The sequence below is a fragment of the Ascaphus truei genome, chromosome 12 (assembly GCF_040206685.1).
Source record: "Ascaphus truei isolate aAscTru1 chromosome 12, aAscTru1.hap1, whole genome shotgun sequence".
Taxonomy (NCBI): Eukaryota; Metazoa; Chordata; class Amphibia; order Anura; family Ascaphidae; genus Ascaphus; species Ascaphus truei.
In genome coordinates, this window is record NC_134494.1 from 48,457,034 (window position 1) to 48,483,753 (window position 26,720).

The window sequence follows — 26,720 nt, forward strand, 5'->3', positions numbered from 1 at the left end:
TTTCCATGTTTCCAGTGGATTTCCATGTTTCCATGTTTCCAGTGGATTAAGTTAAGATCCATGTTTCCAAATGGAGGCTGGGAAACTATTGACGCAAAAGCCGATTCGAACTCCACAGATTGTGGTCTGGTGTCGGGAGACCAATTGTATCGTGGACTGTGTAAACCTGGAGCAGTCCTCCCTTGTGACTGGGATATCTTGAACAGACTATTGAGGTGGCATCCAGGGTACGCTAGCTTTGGTAGTGCCCTACACCTAGCGAGCGAAGAGTCCCCCCCCCTAAGGTCCTGTTTTGTGTGGTTATTGTTCTATTTTGTATGTGTTACTTACTGGTGGCTCTGGCGAAATAAGCTAACGTTTATTAATCGCTGTGTTTTGCCTGGTAATTGTGATCCCAAGTTGTCTGGTCAATCACAAACCGTGAAACACACCATGCTGCTCATATACAGTAAGTCAAAGGGCTGCAAGCTGTCTTGTGGCAGAAGACTGCTTCTAGGTCACTGGGGCTTAGCGTCACTGGGTTTTGAACAGGGTTCACCCGCTACAAAGGCAGTGACATTGCCACTGAGCAGTTTCTTCTGCCCATTAACTGAATACATACATGTTGTGCTGCATATGAGGTCACAGGTGAAAGGAGAACATCTCCTTTGGAGATCAAGCAGAGTACCAATAACACTGGAGGACACACAGAAATAGCTCTTTGCATGCAGGCATCCGGAAGGTGTATAGACATTAGGCATCTGATACAGTGTGCTGGATTGTGGCCAAACAGGGAAGCACCATTCACAAACAAATGACCCCTCAAATCTCACTTTCCCCTAGGATATTAGGCCATGGTATGTTTTCACTTTAGTTGAATGTGGCAAACTGTGCGGTGCTATGCAGAATGTTATTGGAATCTTAGACCTATGCAAATGACACGTAGTAGAATGTACAGAATGTATTTGCTGTATATTTTATAGAAGCTCTTCATTGTACAAAGACCCCGATTTACTAAATGGTGCTAAGCTTTAGCACACCTTAACTTCTATTCATTTGAATCTGAGACAAAGAGGGAAATGATCTGATATACTTGTTAACAAACTATAACATTATGTATCCAATTTTTATATATGTTCATGCTTGTTTGTCATTTATATCAGTCTCTTCCCACATTGTATGCTGCGGCGAAATATATTGGCGCTTTATAAATAAGCAATAACAATCATAATGATCATGTGTACCATATCCTTCTCTGGGTAAGGGTCCCTGGGAATTAAACCTGGGACTTGTGTTCTCAGAGGCAGCAGCTCTGCTTACTGCGACATTTAGCAGCTGCTTAGTCGTTCTGCTGTCTGAGTTATACAGCAGCTTTGCTGCTCAGCAAACCCAGTGCGATGACTACACTTGGTCTGGACATGCCCAGTCACTCCCGATTGGTTCTCCAAAGGTCAAATAGGACTATAAATAGTTCCAGTCCAGCAGTGCCTGGCTGCTGGTAAAACAACTAACGTTACCACTGGATTCTGTTGCCAGAGCCTGTATTACCTGTTTTGTTTGGTTCCTGATGCTTTGCTGTTCTATTTGGTCTGGACGGCTGTTCCCAGAAGTTAGGCTGTTTGGCCACCCGGCTTGGAGCTGTTAGCGGGCCTATATGTTTCCAATATATAAATATATATGTCACATTTTGCCTGGAATATCCATAAACATGGAGCCCATTTAAGCTGATGCATCGCCATTCACACAGCTTTAACACACAGCATGGGACTAGCAAAGCAAGTACAGACCGCTCACAGACATGTTTCAACCTTGATGGGTATCATCAGTGTGAGGTTGGTTTATTCTTGTGTAGCCAGGTATTCCCTCCGGTCCTCCGCTCTCCTGTTCCCCACCCCTTACCTCCAATTACAGGGGGATGTTGCGGGGAGGGCGACGTGCTCACCGGCAGCTCCCTCCACAGGGTGCCGCCATGTTTGCGTGCGCACGTAAGCGCGACAGTTCGCGCTTGCTCAGATGCGGAGTTACAGAGTGCAGGGCCTTTCTGGTTCATGCATGCGCAGACGCAAGCAGCGGCGGCCATGACAGTGTCGCGCATGCGCAACACGCTAAACGCACGCGGAGGCAATGATAAGGAGGCTATGCAGGGACTACAACACCCAGCTGATCATGTGACCCAGAACTACCAATGGGACGGCTGTTTTCACCTGGAAGGGGAAGGGATTGATATTACATGCTGGGAGCAGAAAGGTCAGTCAAGAACTGGACAGAGAGGGTGCAGGGGGCAGTGCTCCCTTGGGTTAGGCCAGAATTGCCCCAAGGTCCCAGATAGTTCCCTGAGTCCCAGTAGTACTGTGAACATTGAGTGCTGTAGCAAAGGCCTCAGATAGGGACATTTTCACTGTAGTAATAGTGAGAGAGATGCTGCACGACATTGCCTGAAGAGAAGTGCAGCCTGTTGCAAAGGAACATACCCAGACTATTTACTATATGTGCAGATAAGAACAACATACATCAACACATCGCATTGGTGTCCCTCTATGACACTGACCTCCTAGGGCCATAAACTCACATTCTATACCCAGGTGTCCCAAGAGTCCCACAACCTTACCCCTTAGGCGTGATCAGTGCCGTACTAGATGAGGAGTATAATTGGTGCACTTTGTGTATGATACCTGCCCGGGGCTCCGGCACCCGGGTACAGCAGAACCACAGGAAGAGGATCCGTCTGCGTCCAGCGCCGAAGCCTTAGCGATTTTGTCCTCCTCCTGATAGGATGTCTCCCTCTGAATGATATCACCTTACAGACAGTCTCTTGTCTGTAGTGAAATAGGTCTGGCCCCAGACCACACTGGTCACACCGGTCAGAGCCGCACAGCACTGCAGCTGTGTCACTGACTTAACTAACTACTTAAAGGGCAAAGTCCCTAACTGCAGGGGCCTTCCCTAGCGCAGCCACAATCTGATATGAGTAGGGGCCTAGCTGGGGCCTAGTGGGTAACGTGGCCTAGTGAAGGAGCTACTTGCCTCCCTGCACCTACACCCTCCCCTGTCTGTGTCCCAGCTCCTACTCACTTCCTGCCTGAGCGCGTCAAATGTAACCCTTCTCTGCAGGGGAATCCGTAACCCTATTGGCTCCCTGGTGTCACCTGGTATATCTGCCCCTATGTCTTCTGGGTGTTGTAGTTCCCCATGGCCCTCTTTAGCATTGGGGCCGCGTGCACGAACTACACTGCGCATGCGCAAACTGGTAATGGCCGCTTCTACCCTCAACTGAGCATGCGCAACTGTGGGCAGTTCCTGCACTATGGAGCGCCTCTTCTGCCAGTTCTCCAACACTTAAGTACAGAATAAAAAGGTGCTCGATAGCGCTCTAACAAACCCCAAAAAATAATAATAATAAAATAACCACTTAATAGTGTGTAATACGTGAAGGTGATATAAAATATTATAAATAATCGTGCCAAATAACAAAGTGCACTATATTAAATAAAAGTGAATAAGAGACTGAAAGACACACTACAACCCTTGAATAAGACAGTTCCACTTGTCTTGCATCAACTGTTACTCCAAAAAAGCCAGGGGAGCGTATCTCGCAGTCATAGAAAAATGAAAAACATCACATAGTACAGTAATGTTAAAATACAGTGATTCTGGGTATGAAGCTCAAAAAATGACTACTCACATAGAAGTAGCCAAAATCAAGCCTCCATCCAACTTATAAGGGGTGGATGTTCCCTGTGAATATGCAGCAGCCACCAGCCATCAATCTCCAAGGAAGAAAAAAAAGACCATATAGTGTAGACAGTATTATATTCTGACAATAGGTATACAAATAAAGGCTTACACTCTGAATGATCAAGATAGGCGAAAATGGATAGCGGGTAACAGGTATACAGGGAGTCGCGATCTCCTGGGTTCCTCGTTGTCCTCCGCTTCACCAGAATACTGTATCCACGCCGGGGATCACGTCACTTCCGGTGCGTCAAGAACCGCCGGGCTCGATGGTAGGAGTGGATTCTCGGTGTTCCGTCTCTTGGGTATTGCTGGACTAAACTACGCGTTTCGCCGTTGTGTGCTTACGGCTTCGACTCCTACCATCGAGCCCGGCGGTTCTTGACGCACCAGAAGTGACGTGACATGAGCCCCGGCGCAGAGGTATAACCAGGGAGACGTATTTGAGGGCAAATTACATTGGCTTTTATTCAGCCCGTAGCTTTAAACATTACAGCTTTAAGCCAGCGCACAAAAACAAACAAAATAGCCTGTCCCCCTGTAGGGGCTGACTCACTCTCCCAGTCCCTATCTGCACTGCTGGTAGGATAGGCCTCTTTAAACAAAATGGAGGTGAGGATTCAAGAAGGTCCTCCCTCCACAAGAAGCCCTCATAAATGGCACTCATGAAAAATATGTTTTTAATAGGGGGATAACATTTGATCCAGGATCTAAGTAATAGGATAGGCCTCTTACCAGTCACTGACTCAAAGTCCAAAGAGGTACCTGTTATCAGGGGCTCTTTCCCTCAGTCGAGGTTGTCCATGGAGTAAACCCTCTGGCGGGTTCCAGTGACCGCTTTGTCATGGAGGATCTGGTTAACTGGGGTCACTCTCTGGCAGCACCCACCTCCTTTGTGCTAGAGAGATCCCCTGTAGTTCAAGCAGGAGGCTTTTCTACCTGACTTATGACCCAGGTGGAAACTGGCTAATTGTCGCGAGCTGCAATTAACCAGCTCCCTGCTGGACTCATCGGCCAGATACAGGCTTCCTATTTGGAGCTCTATTTAGACATGGGTTAAGGCCCAGTCACAGGGTGTAAGAAAAGAGTAAGGGGGGAAAGGTTGGGGTACAACAGAGTGTAGGAGGTAAAGTTGGGGGTGGAAGAGAGGTGGAGGTTTAAGAGAGGGTTGGGGAGAGGTGGTGGTGTGAGGGAGAGTGAGAAACAGTGTGGGAGAGAATGAGAAAGGGAGAGAAATAGAGGGGGTGGCTGAGGGGGGTGAGAGAGCGAGGTGTGTGAGAAAGGGGAGTGCAAGATATAGAGGGGAGTCTCACAAAGCCGCCAACATTTGTGGATGGGAACGGGGGGCGGCGGGGGGGGGGGGTAGTGAAAACTCCAGTCCTGAGCCCTGGGAAAGCTGTCTGGGTTCCTGCCTAAATGTACTGTACTGCTAATGCTTCCCCATTCTCCTATCCACTGTACTATCTATATACAGCTGGCATTCCAATGAAACTATGCGAATGAATGAGGTTGACAGGAGTCTCATAAATAATGAAGATATTCTGGGAGTGTTCAACATACAGTACATCTATGAGGAGATTTCTGTCCAATGTTGATTAATGTACAGTAGGAAACTCATCCACATCAGCAATAGTACCTGTGTGAGCATCTTTAAGATAATTGTCCTTGACTATTTGGCCTCAAGGACCATGAAAATAATGCACTAATGTGGGAAAACTGTAATAAATATCTTGAGTGCTGGATAACTCCTCTCATTTAAAAATGGGTATATTCTTCAAATACTTTAAATATGAGAATGAGTTGTGACTTATTACACAATATGTTAATGTGAACAGCTATTATCAAGTTGTACTATATCACATACATGCCCCTAAAGTCTCTAATGGCTGATACCATGCGGCAGCTCAAATTGGTTAATCTGAAAGTATGAAACTGCTTTTGAGTGGTCCATCATTTCTGTCCTGTCTTGTTCCAGCATGTACAACCTTTGTATTACAGCAGACAATAGCTATAGGGGAACCATGTAACATTGATAAGAAGCTAAAAGTGACCCGCCCAGTGTCCTCATTCGCACGTCACTACCCAGAGATCTTGTTTGCAGCCTAAGAACTGTATGAGATGACAATGATGTCAATGAAGCAGGTTTGGGAGACCTGTGGAAGACCTGAAGTTGCACTCATGGGTCTCCTAAATTTGTAGTAAACAGCCAACAAACTGAAATGCAGCGTGACTCCTTATTAATGGGACAGTTTTTAAAATGTATGAATGTTCTTAAAATTGTGGGATAAAATGGATTAGTACAATGTCCACATTTAAAAAAATAGGAGAAAACATTTTATTTACACGATATTCCACCATCAGATGTATTCTGCTTTGAGGCTTTAGGGCAGACAGTAGTACAAAATGATATGTACCACTATTATTTAGAGGATTTTTTTCCACATAGTCCAATAACTAAGCACAGTCAAGGATTTGATCCAAAGCACATCTCGTCCACATTACAAGAATGCCCAGTCTTAAAAAGATAAAATGTTTAATATTTCAGTGAAATAGTTGTTTATGCTGTTATCTCATTAACCTTCTCCTATGGTCTCTCCCAGTGGACCACCTCTCCTACTCCTTGCAATGGACACTTCTTTCATCTGTTATTCCCCCGCTTTTGCTCTGTCTCCTCTAACACTTCCTTCCCTCTCTCTGATCATCACCTCCTAACCTTTAGCCTCACCCTACCCTCTGCACCCTCCACACCTACTGTACGTCTACATGTACATACATGATCTAGACCCCTCCAATTTTCTACATTTTTACTCTCTGATCTCATCTCTTCTCTCTGATCTCCACCATTTCCTGCCCTGACATAGCAACCTCTCTATATGATGGTACACTCTCATCTTAGACAATCTTAGACAAGATTGCTCCTTCCACCACAAGTCACCCCTGGATAATGTAAGCCACAACCGTGGCACACACAAAGACCTCAAGACTGCTGAACATTACCAGAGGAAATCCCTCTCTAAAGCAGATTTCTTCCACTATTAATTCATACTTTTGTTTTAAAACACTGTCCTTTCCCTTGCCAAGCAAACCTACTTTTTGTCACTCATACAAATACTGTCCTCTTTCCCTCAACACCTATTCACCACCTTTAACTCCCTTCTCTGCCCAACTAGACCTGCACCCCTTCTACCCTCATGGCCAGAGACCTCGCCACCTACTTTACAGACAAGATTAAGTCAAATCAGACATGACATCTCTTCATGTCAACATCTATAAGCACCATCTCTTTCTTCTCCCCTTTGCCTCCAAAGCTACTTGTATACAGTACAAACGCTTTACTCACTTTCTCTCCTCCAACACCCTTTTTGACTCTTGCAATGTAATTTCTGTCCTCCACTGAGACATCTCTAAGAAAAGTGGCCAACAAACAACTCACTGATACAGTAAGTCTAAGGGTAATTTCTCCTTACAAATTCCCTTAGTTCTCTCTGCTGCCTTTGACCCTGTTGATCACCCTCTTCTCCTGCACACTTTCCAATGCATTGGCCGCCATGACGCAGTCCTCTCCTGGTTCATATCCTACATATCCAACCGCTCCTTCAGTCTGTCTTCTCTGGTGTCTCCTCCTCTTTACTGTCTCTGCTAGGCTCCCACTAGGATCTGTCCTTGGCCCTCTGCTCTTCTCACTCTACACCTCTTCTCTTGGGGAACAAATACAATCTTTTGGCTTTTAGTATTGTCTCTATGTCAATAACACTCAAATTTACCCCTCCTCCCCTGAGCACTACGCCTCTCTCCTGTCCAGTGTCACCAACTGTCTATTTGCAATCACCTCCTGGATGTACCACTGTTACCTGAAGCTTAACATGTCCAAACAGAACAAATACTCTTTCCCCTTCCACTTCAACTCCTACACCCAAACTCAGGCCCAACAACAAGGGGGGGGGGGGGTTCTGCCGGGGTTGGCCCCCTGTGCGGCCGGGCCCTCTGCGCGGCCAGGCCTGTTTTATTTAAAAAAAATTGACCAGAAAATATTTTTTTTGCCGGCGATCCCCGTGTGCATGCGCAGAGCCGAGCTCTCAGTGAAAGCAGGGTGTCCGGCCTGCTGCCTGTGGGCCCGCTCCCCCCCGCTCCCCACGTGGGATGGAGGGAAACGCTGTGGTGAGCTGCGCCCACCAACCCAGCTTCCCCCGCACCCCCTGCGCCCCCCCGAGCCCACCTCCCGCCCCGGGAAGCAGGGGGGGAAGCGTCTGGCAGGTAAGGAAGTAGCACCCACCCGGTCAAGGTCAGTCACTCATCCACCCAGTCACTCACCCACCCAGTCACCCACCCAGTCACTCACCCACCCAGTCACTTAGTCACCCACCCATTCAGTCACCCACCCACACACCCAGTCACTCACCCACCCACCTAGTCAGTCAGTCAAGTCACTCAGTCACCCACCCACCCAGTCACTCAATCACCCATGCACCCAGTCACTCAGTCACTCACCCAATCAGTCACTCACCCACCCAGTCACTCAGTCAAACCCTGGCAGTCAGTCAGTAAGTCAACCACCCACCCAGGCAGACAGTCACCCACCCACCCGGGTAGTCAGTCACCCACCCAGTCAGTCACCCACCCACCCACACAGTCACTCACCCAGACAGTCACCCAGCCAGGCAGTCAGTCACCCAGCCAGGCAGTCATGTCACCCAACCAGGCAGTCAGTCACCCACCCAGGCAGTCAGTCACCCAGGCAGTCACCCACCCAGGCAGTCACTCACCAACCCAGGAAGTCAGTCAGTCAACCACCCAGGCAGTCACTCACCCATACTTAACCCCTGCCCCAGGCCCATACGTACCCCCCCCCCAGGCCCACACTTAGCCCCTCACCCCCAGGCCCACACTTATACCCCAGACCCATACTGAATCCCCCCCAGGCCTATACTGAATCCCCCCATCAGGCCTTTTGTCACATTGGATGTAGCATTGGGTATCATTGTCTTTTGTGGAAAATATAAAAATAAACAGGTTGCATTGTAATTTTTTTTTCTGTATCACAATAAAAAGAAAACAGTTAAGTAAACGTTACGCGCTAAACAAAATAGTGGTAGATGTGCTATGGGTTCGGGGGTGGGGGGAGGGCCCTGCTCCTTTCATTTGTCCTGGGCCCCATGATTTCTGTTGGCGGCCCTGCCCAAACTGTCCCTCACTGCCAATAACACCATAATCTCATCAACCCTTCAAGCCCATTGTCTAGGGGTCATCTTTGACTCTGATCTCTTCTTCCTCACATTCAGTCCCTCACAAAGTCTCCACCTCCGAAATATTGCCAGGATATGCCCTTTTCACACTCAAGATGCCAATAAAGTCCTAATTCACTCATCTTGCCCCACCTTGACTGGATTTTCCTTTGTCCGTCTGTCCTAACTTCAATCCATCCAAAATACTGCGGCCCGACTCATTTACCTCACTCACGCCTCCACTTCTGCTGCACGTTCAAGGAATCCTATTTGGCATACCCCTAGCATCAAACTCCTGTATTGGGACCAATTGTGCAGCTGGACTAAACTCCATCATGAGGCACACTCCTTCTCACAATGAGAAACCACTTTACCTTCAACATTGTCCCTTATTCCCTTTTGATTGTAAGCTCTCACGAGCAGGGCCCGCATTACCATTTTTATCTGTTAGTTCATGTTTGTCCTTATTTGTATGCAACTCTGTTTATGCAATAACATCTCTGTACCCCCATTGTACCGCGCTGTGGAGTATGCTGGTGGTTTACAAATAAATGAGAATAATATTTTGGAGTCAACAAAAAACCTTGATGAATATCATCTCTAGTTCACCCTGATTGAACAGAAGTGTGAGCTAAGAAACATGATCCTGTGGTAACTATACTTTTTGACCCCAATGCACAAGCATAGCAAACATACTTATATCACAAGCTGTTATTTCTTTAAGAGTTGCACGTACACTCTAGACATAACTGCAACAGGAGAAATCAGGCCACCCACAAATCTCACAAATGTATTGATTTTTATCACATACAGATAAAGAAGAACGCTGTGTGAAAGAGCCTTATAAGGGGGTCTTATTTGTACAGTACATTAATAAAGTAGTGGTGCATTGGGTGTAAAAATAACAAATGATGGCTACTTTGTACCTCCTTGTGCGATCACACTGTGGTCACTGGCTACTTGTACATTTCCTTTACAAATGTAAGTTGGCTTTGTTCTAATATGTGTTTATTTCTATATGTTGTTAGCATTGTGTCGAATTACTGGAAGTACAAATGTGTCTACTAGTATTTGTACCATAAATGATAAAAAGAAAAAACTTGTCATACATGTGGTTGTTCTTACCAGTTGATCCCAGGAAGTATCTTTCTAGAACCGATCCGTACCCCTTGGGACTGGATTTCAGGTTACTGATTATAAAAGGCTGTAGTGCCATATTCACATTGTTCATGGGCCAGTGCTGGGCACTGAGACTTGCTCCTCCGTACCATGATATGTTCGTCATAGAAAAGCAATCCTAGGAACACAAAAGAAGATAGTGAATGACATAGCTGCTTCTCTTACACACAGGTATATTTGTAGACATGAGACTAAATTCAAATACACCACATATGCAAAAAGTGGAACCCAGTAGAAACCTGCTTGGTTTTTGTTTTGAATCAACAAAGCTCAGTAAGATCCGGGATCTAATGTCATGGTACTTAAATCAGGGATGGACATTATTTCCCTGAGGTTATCGTATATCCACAAAGCGAATTATAGGCAAAGCCAATGGCAGTTTTATATTAAGGTAAAAGAACATAGTTCATGATAGTGCTCTAATGACCTTGGGTACTGAACATGTGATCAATAAACAGTTTCTTGATTGAAAAAGGATGATAGCTGGGTTAATGGTATATGAGTAAGTGTGTGAGGTATATAGGTGGGCGTATAACTAAGACATATGTATAATGTCCTGGTGAGTGTAGTGAATGGAGATATATAAGCCCCACCACATCACTCCCAATAAGGACCAGTCTGAAAAAAACGCCTATGAGCACCTGTAGTATACCTCCCAGTACAATGATAAGTACAGTGACTCACGTGAACCATGCCCGTTTAGCCTTCCAGTATGCGTGCTTCTGCAGGGTTGAGTAGAAGATCAGGTAGCCATAGGGTGCAGACAGGGATGGGTGCAAAGAAAAAAAAAACCTCCTTCTCTTACGCGTTTCACGCCTGTGCACTGCACAGGCGTGAAACGCGTAAGAGAAGGAGGGGTTTTTTGCTCCCATCCCTGTCTGCACCATGATGTGTGAATAAAGTATCTTTTTATTACACCGCTGCTGTCCCGTGGAGTCCTGTGCTCTGCACCTCCGCATCCTGTGGCTACCTGCAGTTCTATATTACATGTGCATAGGCTTAACGTCCCATTATTGTAGCATAACCTTGCATCCCAATAATGTGACGGTACGCCAGTCTCACTGCTGCTCCTATCCAGAGCCTGGAGGATGCAACGTCGGGAAATGACACCGTGTGAGTTAAATCATACCTAACGGGGCTGTTACTCGCGACTGTAAACGCACTATAGGGTCTGGGTGTGCGTAAGTGCAAGTTTAGTAATGAGATAACTAGCGTAAAGTCTGCGCGTTAACCTTAATGCACTTCAGTGGATATGTGATGTTAGGGTGCATGGTGCGCGTTAACCTTAATGCACTTCCGTGGATATGTGATGTTGGGGTGCATGGTGCGCGTTAACCTTAATGCACTTCCGCGGATATGTGATGTTAGGGTGCATGGTGCGCGTTAACCTTAATGCACTTCAGCGGATATGTGATGTTAGGGTGCATGGTGCGCGTTAACCTTAATGCACTTCAGTGGATATGTGATGTTAGGGTGCATGGTGCGCGTTAACCTTAATGCACTTCAGTGGATATGTGATGTTAGGGTGCATGGTGCGCGTTAACCTTAATGCACTTCAGTGGATATGTGATGTTAGGGTGCATGGTGCGCGTTAACCTTAATGCACTTCAGTGGATATGTGATGTTAGGGTGCATGGGGCTGTAACTAGGGAGAAAAACACGACTGAACTCTACGTTATTATTCTTTGGAGATACTTGGTTAGGCTTGAATGTGACGTTGTTAGGTTAACATCACGTTAAGTGACTTAACAAAGCTTTGTGGGTCAGGGCCTAAGTTTGTCACCGGATGGGAGTGTCTGAAGTGTGGTTATTCTGACCCCTGCACACTGGGACAAGTGCTAGAGACAGGTAGTTAACTCCATTCCCTTAGATGCACACTGAGTCCTTCTTTCTTTCTGTTCTTTTATTGTAAGGGCAAATAATAACAACAAAGGAGGGGAACTGGGGTATATGGCATAAATCAGGGAGGGGAAAATTAAGATACTTTCTACCAGGATATGAGAATAACAGACGGCTCCTAATGGCTGCTGGCTCCAAAATAAAGCGCACTTTCCTGTCCAGGCAGGAACAAACAAAGGACTATGCCTATTAACAAAACACAGCAGGGGAGAAAAGCCAAACCAACTGAGGTTTGTGCAGTATTTTTGGAGAAGCCACCTGGCAACCCTATTTGTAAGGAGGTATGTGATTGGTCACTGCGTTGAGCTGGAGGACTTCCGCTTATTTCTTAGAGTGAGAGCGTGGGCTACGGTTTATGAGAGGGAGGGAGGAAGAGGTGGGGGTGTACGAAGGGAAGGGGGAGAGGTGGGGGTATAAGAGAGGAGGCTGCGGATTGGCCTTTGCTTTTAAGGTGGTATGCGATTGGTTGCCGTGCTGAAAGGCCTTCCGTAAATTCTTTATGTGGAGAGCGTGAGCCGCGGGGCTGAAAAAGGTGGGGGTGTAAGAGGGAGGGGGAGAGGTGGAGGTGTAAGAGAGGGAAGGGGAGTAAGAGAAGTAGTGGGAGAGGAGCTTGAGTAAAACAGGGAGGGAGATGGTGGAGGAAGAGTGAGGGAGGGTGAGAGAAATATATGGGGGTGGGGGGAGGGGAGAGAGAGAGAGAGAGAGAGAGAGAGAGAGAGAGAGAGAGAGAGAGAGAGAGAGAGAGAGAGAGAGAGAGAGAGAGAGGTGGGGGTACAAGAGGAAGGTCACTAATTGGGTGTGAGTACTACTAAGGGAGTGTGTCAGTGAAGAGGGTGAATGTCACTATAATTGGGATGGGAGCCGGGGATGCTGCACCCCAACCCCCAATTACTCAGTGGAAGGTGGAATTGTTGATCAGGGTTAAAGAGGACGCCAGCACCGATTTGAGTCACAGTTTCAACTCTGCAATGGAAAAAGATGACTCCAGAGTCCTGCCGCCCATGTGAAGCCCGGCACTTATCTAGTTAATCATATGTGAAATCCTTAAGTGTATACCTGTAGTAAAATGTGTGACCATACTCCACAATCTGGGCTTAGCGGGTATCCGCTAGGGTAATGAAGCTGCTTAAATTTTATTTTTATTCATAGTGTGCATGAGCAGGGGGTCTCCTGAGCTGAACAAAGTTGGTTTCAGCCTTGGGGACCCCCTGCTTCCCGAGATACAGGCCCCGGTATAGGGTGCTGGTATCCCCACAATGTTAAAGGCCTCCGGTCATGTGACGCAGATGGGGTCCTGCTAACGCACACTATGAATAAAAATAAACTGTAAGCAGCTTCATTACCTTAGCGGCTAACCGCTAAAGCAATGAAGGGGTTAAGGCACACTACCAGGTTTATTAGGGGGTGAGTGAAGGGGGTAATGGCCCGAGGATGGGTGGTTAGGTCTCTTGGGTAGGCATTGGGAGGGGTTAACCCCTTCATTACCTTAGCGGTTGTAACCGCTATAGTAATGAAAGGGTTAACCCCTCCCACTAACCACTGAGTCCTGACCACCCATCCTGTGGCAACTACCCCCTTCATTCACCCCCTCTGCCCCAAATAAAGATTAAAATACCTACTACCTACTGTTACAAAAAGAAGAAACTGGGGCGTTCCTTATAAAATTACCTACTGTACCAATACACAACCCACCCCGTGTACCCCCAACAACCCCCCCTGTACCCTCAACATCCCCCCTAACACATACAGTACAGTAATGGGCAAAATTACTATTATTCAGATATGGATAATAGTGCATTTGCCCATTTAAAATAAAACATAAACCAGCAGCATAAAGTAAATAAAACTTGCACTAACCCCTGCCAGCCTGCAGGGCGTCCTCATCCCCATCACCGTCCTTGTCCTCCGCTGTCAACAACAATGCAATTAAAAAATACATACTAATGGCCCCTAACCCCTTAATCACCTTAGCGGTTAGTAGCCACTATAGTAATTAAGGGGTTAACCCAACCTCCCCAGGCAAAAACCCCACCCTCCACCCATAAATATGGGCAAGCTTTGCCACCATAGCAATAAATGGTCAAGCTAAAAAAATAACAGGCCCAAAATAAAACACAGTATTACATAGAAAAAAAACCCATTACAAATGCAAATAAACCAATTGATTGGCACAGTTGCAGACCCATGCCCTGTGGGCATGAGCTGCCACTATGCCAGGCAATATACAACCTGCCAATCACCAAAACAAGCCTCAAATTAAAAACACATTACATTTTAAGCTAACAAATGCCCCCAAAAACTATTGATTGGCACAGTGGCACACCAATGCCTTGTGGGCATGAGCTGCCACTATGCCAGACAATGGGCAACCTGCAAAAAAATAAATACAGTATATGCATCAAATAAAAACCACATTGCATTGCCATAAAACAAAAAAAGCCAAAAAAAAAAATATTGATTGGCACAGTGGCACACCCATGCTCTGTGGGCATGAGCTGTCACTATGCCAGGCCTTGGTTTGTAGTCAGAGGGGATAAACCCTTTCATTACCATAGTGGTTCGTACCGCTAAGGTAATGAAGGGGTATTACCCGCTTCAGTCACCCCCTCTACCCCCAATTAACCTGGTAGTCTGCCTTAACCCCTTAATTGCCTTAGCGGTTAGCCGCTAAGGTAATGAAGCTGCTTACATTTTATTTTTATTCATAGTGTGCATGAGCAGGGGGTCTCCTGGGCTGAACCGCATTGATTTCAGCCTCAGGGACCCCCTGCTTTCCGAGTTACAGTGCCGGTATCCCTGCAATGTTAAAATACTCCGTGTCATGTGACTGGAGGATTTTAACATGGCAGGGATACCGGCACCTCATAACGGGGCCTGTAACTCGGAAAGTAGGGGGTCCCCGGACCTGAAATCTACAATATGCGGTTCTGCTCCAGAGACCCCCTGCTACAATACTGTGGTATTAAAATAAAATAAAGCCCCTGTGATCGCCTGTTAGAAACATGCAGGTAGAGTGACTGATTCAGCATCTCTCTTACTGCACGTCTCTTACAGACAGGCAGACCCCGGTAGGGACCCCCGCTGTGTTAATCCGATGGGCCATTAGTCTGTAGCGGAAAATTTAGCGAGGGTCTCCGGGAGATCTCGGGGAAAAAATTCGAAAAATGGTCGGGTAACGGCCACTGCATCTGTACATGGGGAGAATACACTGTCGCTTCAGAGAGGAATAACCTGTCAATTCCTTGTAAACACCCCAGAAAAAAATGTTTTTCCTTTCTTTGCAGATCCTATGATTATTTTTATATTTTTACCAGCTCCCATTTTTCTACAATGTTTTTTTTTTCTTTCATTTTATATTCACATTTAAAAATAATGTTAATAGGAACTTTTGTATTTTATGTGAGATATCTATACTGCCTACTGTATAATTTAATTATGCCAGATTTGTATCATATCTAATACAAGTGATCATGCATATAATATTACTGGGTAATTGTAGAGGGAGAGGGGTATTGGCCCGGTATTAAAGGGGTTGCACCCCATATAGCCACCCCCTGACCTCACCAGGGAGGCAAGGGGTTAACTGGACTGCGGTCCAGGAATGTGGTTTTACCCTTGCCATAACATGTAAATGTGTGTTCCCCTGTTCCAATGTAATATCATCATGTCAGTGTCTGCACCACACAAACACTGGGATCCATCCGGGAGGGCAAGGGTTAATAGCTGAATAGTGATTATAGCCCTTTGTTTAATTTTCCCGCCTTTTCAGGCACCATTTTGCCGAGTCCCATAGAATGGCGGAGCCCGTTGTTTTCAATGGGGATTTAGTGAAAAACGGAGATTTCTTTATAGCGGAGATGTTTATAATAAAATATGAAACGGTTTATGTGATATTTGTATATCTCCGGTTCCGAAGGTCGCAGCGGTCTGAAACTTGGACCCTATAATGTACCACTTCCGGCATTAAGGTCTGAAAAGTTTGGACCCGCTGGACCTACCAGAACCGGGTACTTTAATATGTGTGTATATTCAGAACCATACAATATTTCAAAGCGGGGGCAAATGCCCGCGCAGATTCCTGCCTACTAAGGAATGCAAATGGTCAGGGAAACAGGCCCCTGATCAAAGACTCAGCACTCCAACTGTTTACAGGAAGGCGGAGAAGCGTGAAGCTGGAGTAGTTTGTGAGTGTCATAACTCACACTTGCAAACAAAGCATCTCCTGCCAGATACTCCATTTAGCAGACTGGCTGGCGCCTCTGATTTAAATGTGGGGCTACAGAAATGAGACCCTCAGAGTCCCAGGACGCATGTGCCAACTAGCTCTCAGGCATGGATTAACCTGTGTTCCCACGTTAGAGATTGGCTACAGATAATTGATCTCCAATGGCCTGTACTCAATGTTAAGAATAGGGTTACAAAGATATATAAACTGTTGTCAATCCTACAGTACTTGTCTTCGATTACATCTTGATTGTTACCTGATTGCTGGAGAATTGCTATCTGATACTTCTTCATTTCCCAACCCAAAACGTAAGTGTTACCTTCTTGTCTGTTAAATTGTACTATATTGCTGAGTTCACCTTATTCAAGGAATAAACTACATTTTATTTATATCTAAGCCTCGTTCAGTCCAACCCAGTTATTTTTGGTGTATTATTATAGCCTGTTACAAAGTTACCATCACAGTAATGTTAGTAGTTAATGCGTAAATAGGAACATACAGCACCATACGTTTTTAACATCTTATAGTCAAAAAGATGGCACAATAATAAGCATATATATATCATTCTTAGATTTTCCACAGCAAGAATGTATAATGCCATGTGTCATTTTAAGAAGGAAATGCTTTTGGGGGATCATTTAGCAGTCTCCCAACTGCAAAACCAGGTCGACACTAGAGCAAAAACACTGCACTTGATTTATGCATCAAGAAAATCTCATTGGTTTTAATTTAAATGCTTCCTTTAATAAATCTGGTACAGTATAATATATATATATATATATATATATATATATATATATATATATATATATATATATATATATATATATGTGTGTATATATATATATATATATATATATATGTAAGGATGTGGTAGGAACCTCATATGTGTGTTCAGTTGGTGTTTGACACTGTTCAGTGAGAGGCCTGTGGAGTGTCTGCAACAGTGTTGCAGTGTGTCAGAGCAGAGTCAGACAGGCAGTGGCTGATGCAATAGCTGTGTGTCTGTGCAGATTAAGGCAGAGAGGCTCCGTCGAGAAACTACAACTCCCATGAGCTCCTGGGCAGTCACCTGATGTAAAGAACCAATCAGAAGGCTAGGATGATGGGAGCAGGAAAGGGAAGCGTGGGGGAGAGACCACGCTAGTCAGAGGAGATCTGGACAGAGCTGAAGGAGGTAGTGTGAGTGCAGGGGGTCAGTGACCCGCCTGCATAGGCCAGCTATCCCCTCAGGCCCATAGGAGCATCCCCTGAGTCACAGTAGGCTGCTGTACTGCAGGGACGCCCTGTAGTGAAAGTGATTGTCACCCTACTATACATTAGTTAGGGACAAAGCACAGAGTTGCGGCCGGTTGCAGTCATCTGGGACCAGACGGCTGGACACCGCGACATCTGGAGGTCAAGGGTCGGAGGCATGTGATCCTTTGTGAAGAGGTACCGGTCACCGCCGTGACCAGAAGGTATATTGTAACAACAAGTGCACCAACACCGGTCATCAGGCGCTGATCCCGCCTTAGGCTAAACTCTTTAGGGACACTAGCGAGTGGCTAGAGGACTGAGCCTATACCACATAATACAATACAAGGACAATACTCTATAAGAGCGTGGCTGAGCCACTATTGTACAGGACACTATTCCCTAGAGGTGGGGCTGAGCCACTATAGCAGGGGTGGGGAACGTCCGGCCCACGGGCCATGTAAGGCCCGCGAAATCATTTGGTCCGGCTGCCGTGCTGTCACTCTGCCAAGATTTTTTTTTTGGCCCGCCTCTTTCCTGAGCAATGCCCCCCTCCCTTCTCTCCTCCAGTAATGCTGGCTCCTTAGGCTCCGCCCCTCTGTCCCTCACTTTAGGCTCCACCCCTCTGTCCCTTCCTTTAGGCTCCGCGGGTCTGCCAGTCTCTCAGCTGCACTGGCTACCTATGCAGCTCCAGAAGCCCATCCACGGGCCCCAGGTAACCCACATGCCCCCTTATACCCCCTCCCAGACACCTTACCCACCCCAAGGGGGGAGAGGCCTTATTTTTGTGTGTGTTTTCAGAGGTGGGCTTATTGTGTTTGTGTGTCACTGTGTGTGTCTGTCTTTGTCACTGTGTGTGTGTGTGTGTGTGTGTGTGTGTGTGTGTGTGTGTGTGTGTGTGTGTCTGGCACTGTCACTGTGTGTGTCTGGCACTGTCACTGTGTGTGTCTGGCACTGGCACTGTGTGTGACTGATACTGTCACTGTGTGTCTCTGTCTGTGTGTGTGTCACTGTAACTGTATGTGTGTGTCACTGTGTCTGTGTGTGTCACTGTCACTGTGTGTGTGTGTGTGTGTGTCACTGTGTGTGTGTGTGTGTGTGTGTGTGTGTGTGTGTGTGTGTGTGTGTGTGTGTGTCACTGTGTGTGTGTGTGTCACTGTGTGTGTGTGTGTGTGTGTGTGTGTGTGTGTGTGTGTGTGTGTGTGTGTGTGTGTGTGTGTGTGTGTGTGTGTGTGTGTCTGGCACTGTCACTGTGTGTGTCTGGCACTGTCACTGTGTGTGTCTGGCACTGTCACTGTGTGTGTCTGGCACTGTCACTGAGTGTGACTGGCACTGTCACTGTGTGTGTCTGGCACTGTCACTGTGTGTGACTGATACTGTCACTGTGTGTCTCTGTCTGTGTGTGTGTCACTGTAACTGTATGTGTGTGTCACTGTGTCTGTGTGTGTCACTGTCACTGTGTGTGTGTGTGTGTGTGTGTGTGTGTGTGTGTCTGTCACTGTCACTGTGTGTGTGTGTGTGTGTGTGTGTGTGTGTGTGTGTGTGTGTGTCACTGTGTGTGTGTCACTGTGTGTGTGTGTCACTGTCACTGTGTGTGTGTGTGTGTGTGTGTGTGTGTGTGTGTGTGTGTGTGTGTGTGTGTGTGTGTGTGTGTGTGTGTGTGTGTGTGTGTGTCTGGCACTGTCACTGTGTGTGTCTGGCACTGTCACTGTGTGTGTCTGGCACTGTCACTGTGTGTGTCTGGCACTGTCACTGTGTGTGACTGGCACTGTCACTGTGTGTGTCTGGCACTGTCACTGTGTGTGACTGATACTGTCACTGTGTGTCTCTGTCTGTGTGTGTGTCACTGTAACTGTATGTGTGTGTCACTGTGTCTGTGTGTGTCACTGTCACTGTGTGTGTGTGTGTGTGTGTGTGTGTGTGTGTGTGTGTGTCTGTCACTGTCACTGTGTGTGTGTGTGTCACTGTGTGTGTGTCACTGTGTGTGTGTGTCACTGTCACTGTGTGTGTGTGTGTGTGTGTGTGTGTGTGTGTGTGTGTGTGTGTGTGTCACTGTCACTGTCACTGTGTGTGTGTGTGTGTGTGTGTGTGTGTGTGTGTGTGTGTGTGTGTGTGTGTGTGTGTGTGTGTGTGTGTGTGTGTGTGTGTTTGTCACTGTCACTGTATGTGTGTGTGTGTGTGTGTGTGTGTGTGTGTGTGTGTGTGTGTGTGTGTGTGTGTGTGTGTGTGTGTGTGTGTCACTGTCACTGTATGTGTGTGTGTGTATGTCACTGTCACTGTGTGTGTGTGTATGTCACTGTCACTGTGCGTGTGTGTGTGTGTGTCACTGTCACTGTGCGTGTGTGTGTGTGTGTGTCACTCTCAGTGTCTCTGTGTGTGTGTCACTGTCTCTGTGTGTGTCACTGTCTCTGTGTATCTAGAAAAAAGGGTGGTGTGATTAGCGCTAAACAATATGTGAATATATACAATGCAAACACAATGTGGAAAATTTATCTATAGGACGGCTGCCAGGAAAACCTAACCCAAACACAGTTAGAAAAACACAGAGATAGCAATACAGACCGGCGCCTCAAAGTCCAAAACTGAAATGAGTCCAAAGATGTGCTGCAGTGTCCAAAACGCTGATCCGGTAGAAGGACTGCAAACTCCACAACAGCACACGTGGTATCATGCAAGGGAGATAAAGAGAAAGATCATAGCGTGACACTGCAAACTGTAAAATATATAACTCATACAAACAGGACATACATGACAAACAACACTAACAGAACTGACAATATAACAGAGATTTATTTTGACAATACTAAAAACAAGAGAAGCTTTGGAGCGGGTCTAGGATCCAGTGTGGTAAAACTGGAATCCTACTTACAGCAATCGAGAAGGGTTCAAGCGGTGTGTATACTGTGCAGTTCTTTAATCAGCTTATCCTCGGCGCGTGGTGCTGCTGTAATGGCCGCCGGTGCTTCCTCCGGTTACTCTCGGGCTCAGCGTCCCTGCAGGCCAAACCTCGCGAGATTTCTCGTCCGTGACGTCACTCGCTAGGTGGAGCTACTCGCCGCCGCTTTTTCCTGTAGCGCACTTCTACACCGTTCGCTCGAGCTGTGACTGGGTGCTGTGACCTGCTCCTTTGATGCTCTCTTCCAAATGATCTCTAAAAACACCCAACGCGTTTCGTGCGCATGCGCACTTCTTCAGGTCCCCTTCAGGTCCCCTGAAGAAGTGCGCATGCGCACGAAACGCGTTGGGTGTTTTTAGAGATCATTTGGAAGAGAGCATCAAAGGAGCAGGTCACAGCACCCAGTCAGAGCTCGAGCGAACGGTGTAGAAGTGCGCTACAGGAAAAAGCGGCGGCGAGTAGCTCCACCTAGCGAGTGACGTCACGGACGAGAAATCTCGCGAGGTTTGGCCTGCAGGGACGCTGAGCCCGAGAGTAACCGGAGGAAGCGCCGGCGGCCATTACAGCAGCACCACGCGCCGAGGATAAGCTGATTAAAGAACTGCACAGTATACACACCGCTTGAACCCTTCTGGATTGCTGTAAGTAGGATTCCAGTTTTACCACACTGGATCCTAGACCCGCTCCAAAGCTTCTCTTATTTTTAGTATTGTCAAAATAAATCTCTGTTATATTGTCAGCCTTTCTGTTAGTGTTGTTTGTCATGTATGTCCTGTTTGTATGAGTTATATGTTTTACAGTTTGCAGTGTCACGCTATGATCTTTCTCTTTATCTCCCTTGCATGATACCACGTGTGCTGTTGTGGAGTTTGCAGTCCTTCTACCGGATCAGCGTTTTGGACACTGCAGCACATCTTTGGACTCATTTCAGTTTTGGACTTTGAGGCGCCGGTCTGTATTGCTATCACTGTCTCTGTGTATGTCACTGTCTCTGTGTGTCTCTGCGTGTCTCACTATCTCTGTGTGTCTCACTGTCCCTGTGTGTCTCACTGTCTCTTTGTGTCTCACTGTCTCTGTGTGTCTCACTGTCTCTGTGTGTCTCACTTTCTGTGTGTCTCACTGTCTCTGTGTGTCTCACTGTCTGTGTGTGTGTGTCTCTCACTGTCACTGTGTGTGTGTGTGTCTCACTGTTACTGTGTGTGTGTTTCTGTGTGTGTGTGTATGTCACTGTCTGTGTCACCGTCACTGTGTTTGTGTGTCACTGTCTGTGTGTGGCAGCAGCCGCCTGAGGTGATTAAGGACCTGAGTATCACCTCACTACCGCCTCTCTTCCTCCTCCCCACACCGGGCAGCAGTTGTGGAGGGTACCTGCTCCGATTTCCCCCTGCTATGCCCCTCCCCCCTCCGTGCACTTACACGGCCCTCCTCCCCACTCCGGGTAGCAGTTTCGGAGGAGGGCATCTTCCCCGATCCCCCCTGCTCAGATTCCCCCCCCCCCCTTGCGCAGTTACATAGTCCTCCTTCTCCCTACACCGAGCAGCAGTTACGGAGGGCACCTGCTTCGATCCCCCCCCGATAAGATTTCCCTCTCTCTGTGTGTGTCTGAGAGAGAGAGAGAGAGTGTGTGTGTGTCTGAGAGAGTGTGTGTGTCTGAGAGTGTGTGTGTGTGTGCATGTCAGAGAGTGTGTGTGTCTGAGAGAGATTGTGTGTGTGTGTGTGTGTGTGTGTGTGTGTGTGTGTGTGTGTGTGTGTGTGTGTGTGTGTGTGTGTGTGTGTGAGCGAGTGTGTGTGAGCGAGTGTGTGTGAGCGAGTGTGTGTGTGTATCTGAGCTAGTGTGTGTGTGTATCTGAGCTAGTGTGTGTGTCTGAGCAAGTGTGTGTGGGTCTGAGCGAGTGTGTGTGTGTGTCTGAGCGAGTGTGTGTGTGTCTGAGCGAGTGTGTGTGTGTGTCTGAGCGAGTGTGTGTGTGTCTGAGCGAGTGTGTGTGTGTCTGAGCGAGTCTGTTTGTGTGTCTGAATGAGTGTGTGTGTGTGTGTCTGAGCGAGTGTGTGTGTGTGTCTGAGTGAGTGTGTGTGTGTCAGAGAGAGAGTGTCTGTCAGAGAGAGAGTGTGTGTGTGTGTCAGAGAGAGAGAGTGTGTGTGTGTGTGTGTCAGAGAGCGTGTGTGTGTCAGAGAGTGGAAAAGAAGGGAGCCCCACACCCCCTGGTACTCTTTGACAAAGCGCGCCAAGTCGTGCGAAACGCATAAGAGTGGGTCTATGTTGCTTTTGAGCCATTAAAGCTTTTGCAGTTATCTGAGTGGTCCTGGTCTGTTATCTTCACCACTGGGCAGTTGCACCGCCTTGCCTTCTACTGTATCCTGTCTCAGAGAGTGTGTGTGTCTGAGAGAGAGAGTGTGTGTGTCTGAGAGAGAGTGTGTGTGTCTGAGAGAGTGTGTGTGTGTCAGAGAGAGAGTGTGTGTGTGTGAGAGAGTGTGTGTGTCAGAGAGAGAGTGTGTGTGTCTGAGAGAGAGAGTGTGTGTGTCTGAGAGAGATAGTGTGTGTGTCTGAGAGAGAGAGAGAGAGAGAGAGTGTGTGTGTGTCTGAGAGTGTGTGTGTCTGAGAGAGAGAGTCTGTGTGTGTCAGAGAGAGAGAGAGTGTGTGTGTCAGAGAGAGAGAGTGTGTGTGTGTCAGAGAGAGAAAGTGTGTGTCAGAGAGAGAGAGTGTGTGTGTCAGAGAGAGAGTGTGTGTGTCAGAGAGAGTGTGTGTGTCAGAGAGAGAGTGTGTGTGTCAGAGAGAGAGTGTGTGTGTCAGAGAGAGAGAGTGTGTGTGTCAGAGAGAGAGTGTGTGTGTCAGAGAGAGAGTGTGTGTGTCCGAGAGTGTGTCTGAGAGAGAGTGTGTCTGAGAGAGTGTGTCTGAGAGAGAGAGTGTGTCTGAGAGAGAGAGTGTGTCTGAGAGAGAGTGTGTCTGAGAGAGAGTGTGTGTCTGAGAGAGAGTGTGTCTGAGAGAGTGTGTGTCTGAAAGAGTGTGTGTCTGAAAGAGTGTGTGTCTGAGAGTGAGAGTGTGTCTGAGAGTGAGAGTGTGTCTGAGAGTGAGTCTAAGAGTGAGAGTGTGTCTGAGAGTGAGAGTGTGTCTGAGAGTGAGAGTGTGTCTGAGAGTGAGAGTGTGTCTGAGAGTGAGAGTGTGTCTGAGAGTGAGAGTGTGTCTGAGAGTGAGAGTGTGTCTGAGAGAGAGAGTGTGTCTGAGAGAGAGAGTGTGTCTGAGAGAGAGTGTGTCTGAGAGAGAGTTTGTCTGAGAGAGAGTGTGTCAGAGAGAGAGAGTGTGTCTGAGAGAGTGTGTCTGAGAGAGTGTGTGTGTGTCTGACAGTCTGAGAGTGGGTCTGACAGTCTAAGTGACAGTGGGTCTGAGAGTGAGAGAGTGGGTCTGAGTCTGTGAGTGGGTCTGAGAGTCTGTGAGTGTGTCTGAGAGTCTGTGAGTGTGTCTGAGAGTCTGAGAGAGAGAGTGTGTCTGAGAGTCTGAGAGAGACAGTGGGTCTGAGAGTCTGAGAGAGAGAGTGAGTCTGAGAGAGAGAGTGGGTCTGAGAGTCTGAGAGAGAGAGTGGGTCTGAGAGTCTGATTTCCCTACCCCCTGCCCGATTTCTGTGTGTGTGCGTGTGCGTGTGCACAGACACAACCCACAGTCAGTCATTGTCACCCAAAGAGAAGCAGTTCCAGCCATCACATTAGTGGTGAGTTCATTAAATGTTTGACCAAATATAGCAGGCTAATTTTTAAGTTGAAAGAAACAGCGCAAAAAACCTCATAGTGTAGTATATATAAAAAACTTATATTGGTATAACAGGTGAGTATTGCACGTACATCAGTTAAAATATTTACTGGCAGTACATGTACAGTATATGGACATGTTACCAATCAGCAACGGATGGGGTATAGTGGTCATCAGATGGATTTTCTTCTCCTTTCACGTCTCCTTTAAATGCTCTCTGCACGAATCAAACAGCCGTGGTGTATGGCATCAGCCCCACATCGTGGACACAGCAACCCGGTTGAATTCGTCTGTCCCGCGGTGTACTCACGGCTGTTGCTGCAGAGAAGCAAGCTCTCACTCCCTGGCTTTCCGGCGTCTGTCCGCACATGTGACGTCTACTTCGGGCGCACGTCAATGACGTCATCCGGTGGCGCCAAAAGTTTCACCGTATTGGCCTGTCAGTGAAGCAGCGGGAGGGAACGGAGATGGAACAGAATAGCAGATAGGATAAAATCGCACAGCGGGTAGTACTGGAAATGCGCCCTCTCATCCAAGTACATTTGAAGTACGAAACGCGTTGGATGAGAGGGCGCATTTCCAGTACTACCCGCTGTGCGATTTTATCCTATCTGCTATTCTGTTCCATCTCCGTTCCCTCCCGCTGCTTCACTGACTGGCCGATACTGTGAAACTTTTGGCGCCACTGGATGACGTCAGGTTTATATATTTATATATTAATCACTTATTAATCACTGAATGAGCACTAAGCACTTGTTCACAATTACTAGAGCGCAGTTCACCCCATTTTTGTTTCTATCATTTTTAAGTTGATAATTTTGTATGGCCCTCTAATGATTTTATAAATATCAAAATGGTCCTTGGCATAAAAAAGGTTCCCCACCCCTGCACTATAGTATAAGGACCGTAGCAGTTATAAAAGTGTTAGGTATTGCTGCCAAGACTATCATTATAGTATAAGAATATGTTATGTGTGATGTCATATAGAGTATAAGGTATGATTGCATAGTAAAACTTGGTTGCACGCACTGTGGTGGTATGTTTCTTGCCCAGGGGAATCTTGCATGACGGGGATCCTGGGTAAGTGGAGGCACTGTGCTACAATAGTTACCCCAGGCTCCCAGCTAGCGGAGGCTCAAATCTCCTGGAGCAGCAGGTTGTGTGCAGTGACCAGTAGTCCTTTTGGGAGGCCTCAGAAAAAGGGCTACATATATATATCTTATACTATATTAGTGAAAGCACTGTATGTTTGCCTGCCTGCCTGCCTGCATGCATGCATGCATGCCTGCCTGCTGGATGTCCGGTGTCCCTAGCGGCAATCTCATTGGTCCCTTGGCCCGCCCGCCCCCGCACACCTCTCATTGGCCTCACACACTCACACCACCCCCTTGGCCCGCCCCCCACACCTCTCATTGGCCTGAGGCGGAGTGACGGGCCAAAGGTCCAAAAAAAATAACTAACACACACACACACACACACACACACACACACACACACACACACACACACACACACACACACACACACACACACACACACACACACACACACACACACACACACACACACACACACACACACCTCTCTCCCCTCTCCAAATCACCTTTTCCCCCTCCCCAGCGGCATCACCTCTTCCCCCTCCCCAGCGGCATCACCTCTTCCCCCTCCCCAGCGGCATCACCTCTTCCCCCTCCCCAGCGGCATCACCTCTTCCCCCTCCCGAGCGGCATCACCTCTTCCCCCTCCCCAGCGGCATCACCTCTTCCCCCTCCCCAGCGGCATCACCTCTTCCCCCTCCCCAGCGGCATCACCTCTTCCCCCTCCCCAGCGGCATCACCTCTTCCCCCTCCCCAGCGGCATCACCTCTTCCCCCTCCCCAGCGGCATCACCTCTTCCCCCTCACCAGCGGCATCACCTCTTCCCCCTCCCCAGCGGCATCACCTCTTCCCCCTCCCCAGCGGCATCACCTCTTCCCCCTCCCCAGCGGCATCACCTCTTCCCCCTCCCCAGCGGCATCACCTCTTCCCCCTCCCCAGCGGCATCACCTCTTCCCCCTCCCCAGCGGCATCACCTCTTCCCCCTCCCCAGCGGCATCACCTCTTCCCCCTCCCCAGCGGCATCACCTCTCCCCGCTCCAAATCACCTCTCCCCCCTCCCCGCTCCAAATCACCTCGCTTCCCGCAGCTGCCACGCGGCGCGTAAGATGGCGGACCCCCTTCCTCCCTCGCGGCGCCGAGTCAGACGGTGGCGGCGCCCGGAAGTACAGGTAGGTGTCGCTCCCCACCTCCGGCGCCAAACGGAACTAAAGAAAGGGCGCATCAACTGAGAGGTGGGTGTGTGTGTGTGTGTGTGTGTGTGTGTGTGTGTGTGTGTGTGTGTGTGTGTGTGTGTGTGTGTGTGTGTGTGTGTGTGTGTGTGTGTGTGTGTGTGTGTGTCACTGTCCACTGCCCCCCCCCTCCTGTCCACTGCCCCCCCCTCCTGTCCACTGCGTCCCCCCTCCTGTCCCCCCTCCTGTCCACTGCCCCCCCCTCCTGTCCACTGCCCCCCCTCCTGTCCACTGCCCCCCCCTCCTGTCCACTGCCCCCCCCTCCTGTCCACTGCCCCCCCCCCTCC

At 47.9% G+C, this 26,720-nt stretch overlaps 1 protein-coding gene across 2 annotated transcripts in view; it reads right to left on the reverse strand.

Annotated features, from left to right (window-relative positions):
- The window catches only part of LOC142464234 (SITS-binding protein-like), a 104,991-nt gene that overhangs the window by 65,753 nt on the left and 12,518 nt on the right, over positions 1-26,720 (reverse strand). For both annotated transcript variants that reach the window (XR_012787623.1, XM_075567640.1), the window contains exon 2: positions 10,059-10,230. Coding sequence is in view for 1 of the 2 variants with exons in the window: in XM_075567640.1 (XP_075423755.1) it covers positions 10,059-10,230 (172 nt within the window). In the remaining variant the exon portion in view is untranslated. The remainder of the gene's footprint in view (positions 1-10,058; positions 10,231-26,720) is intronic.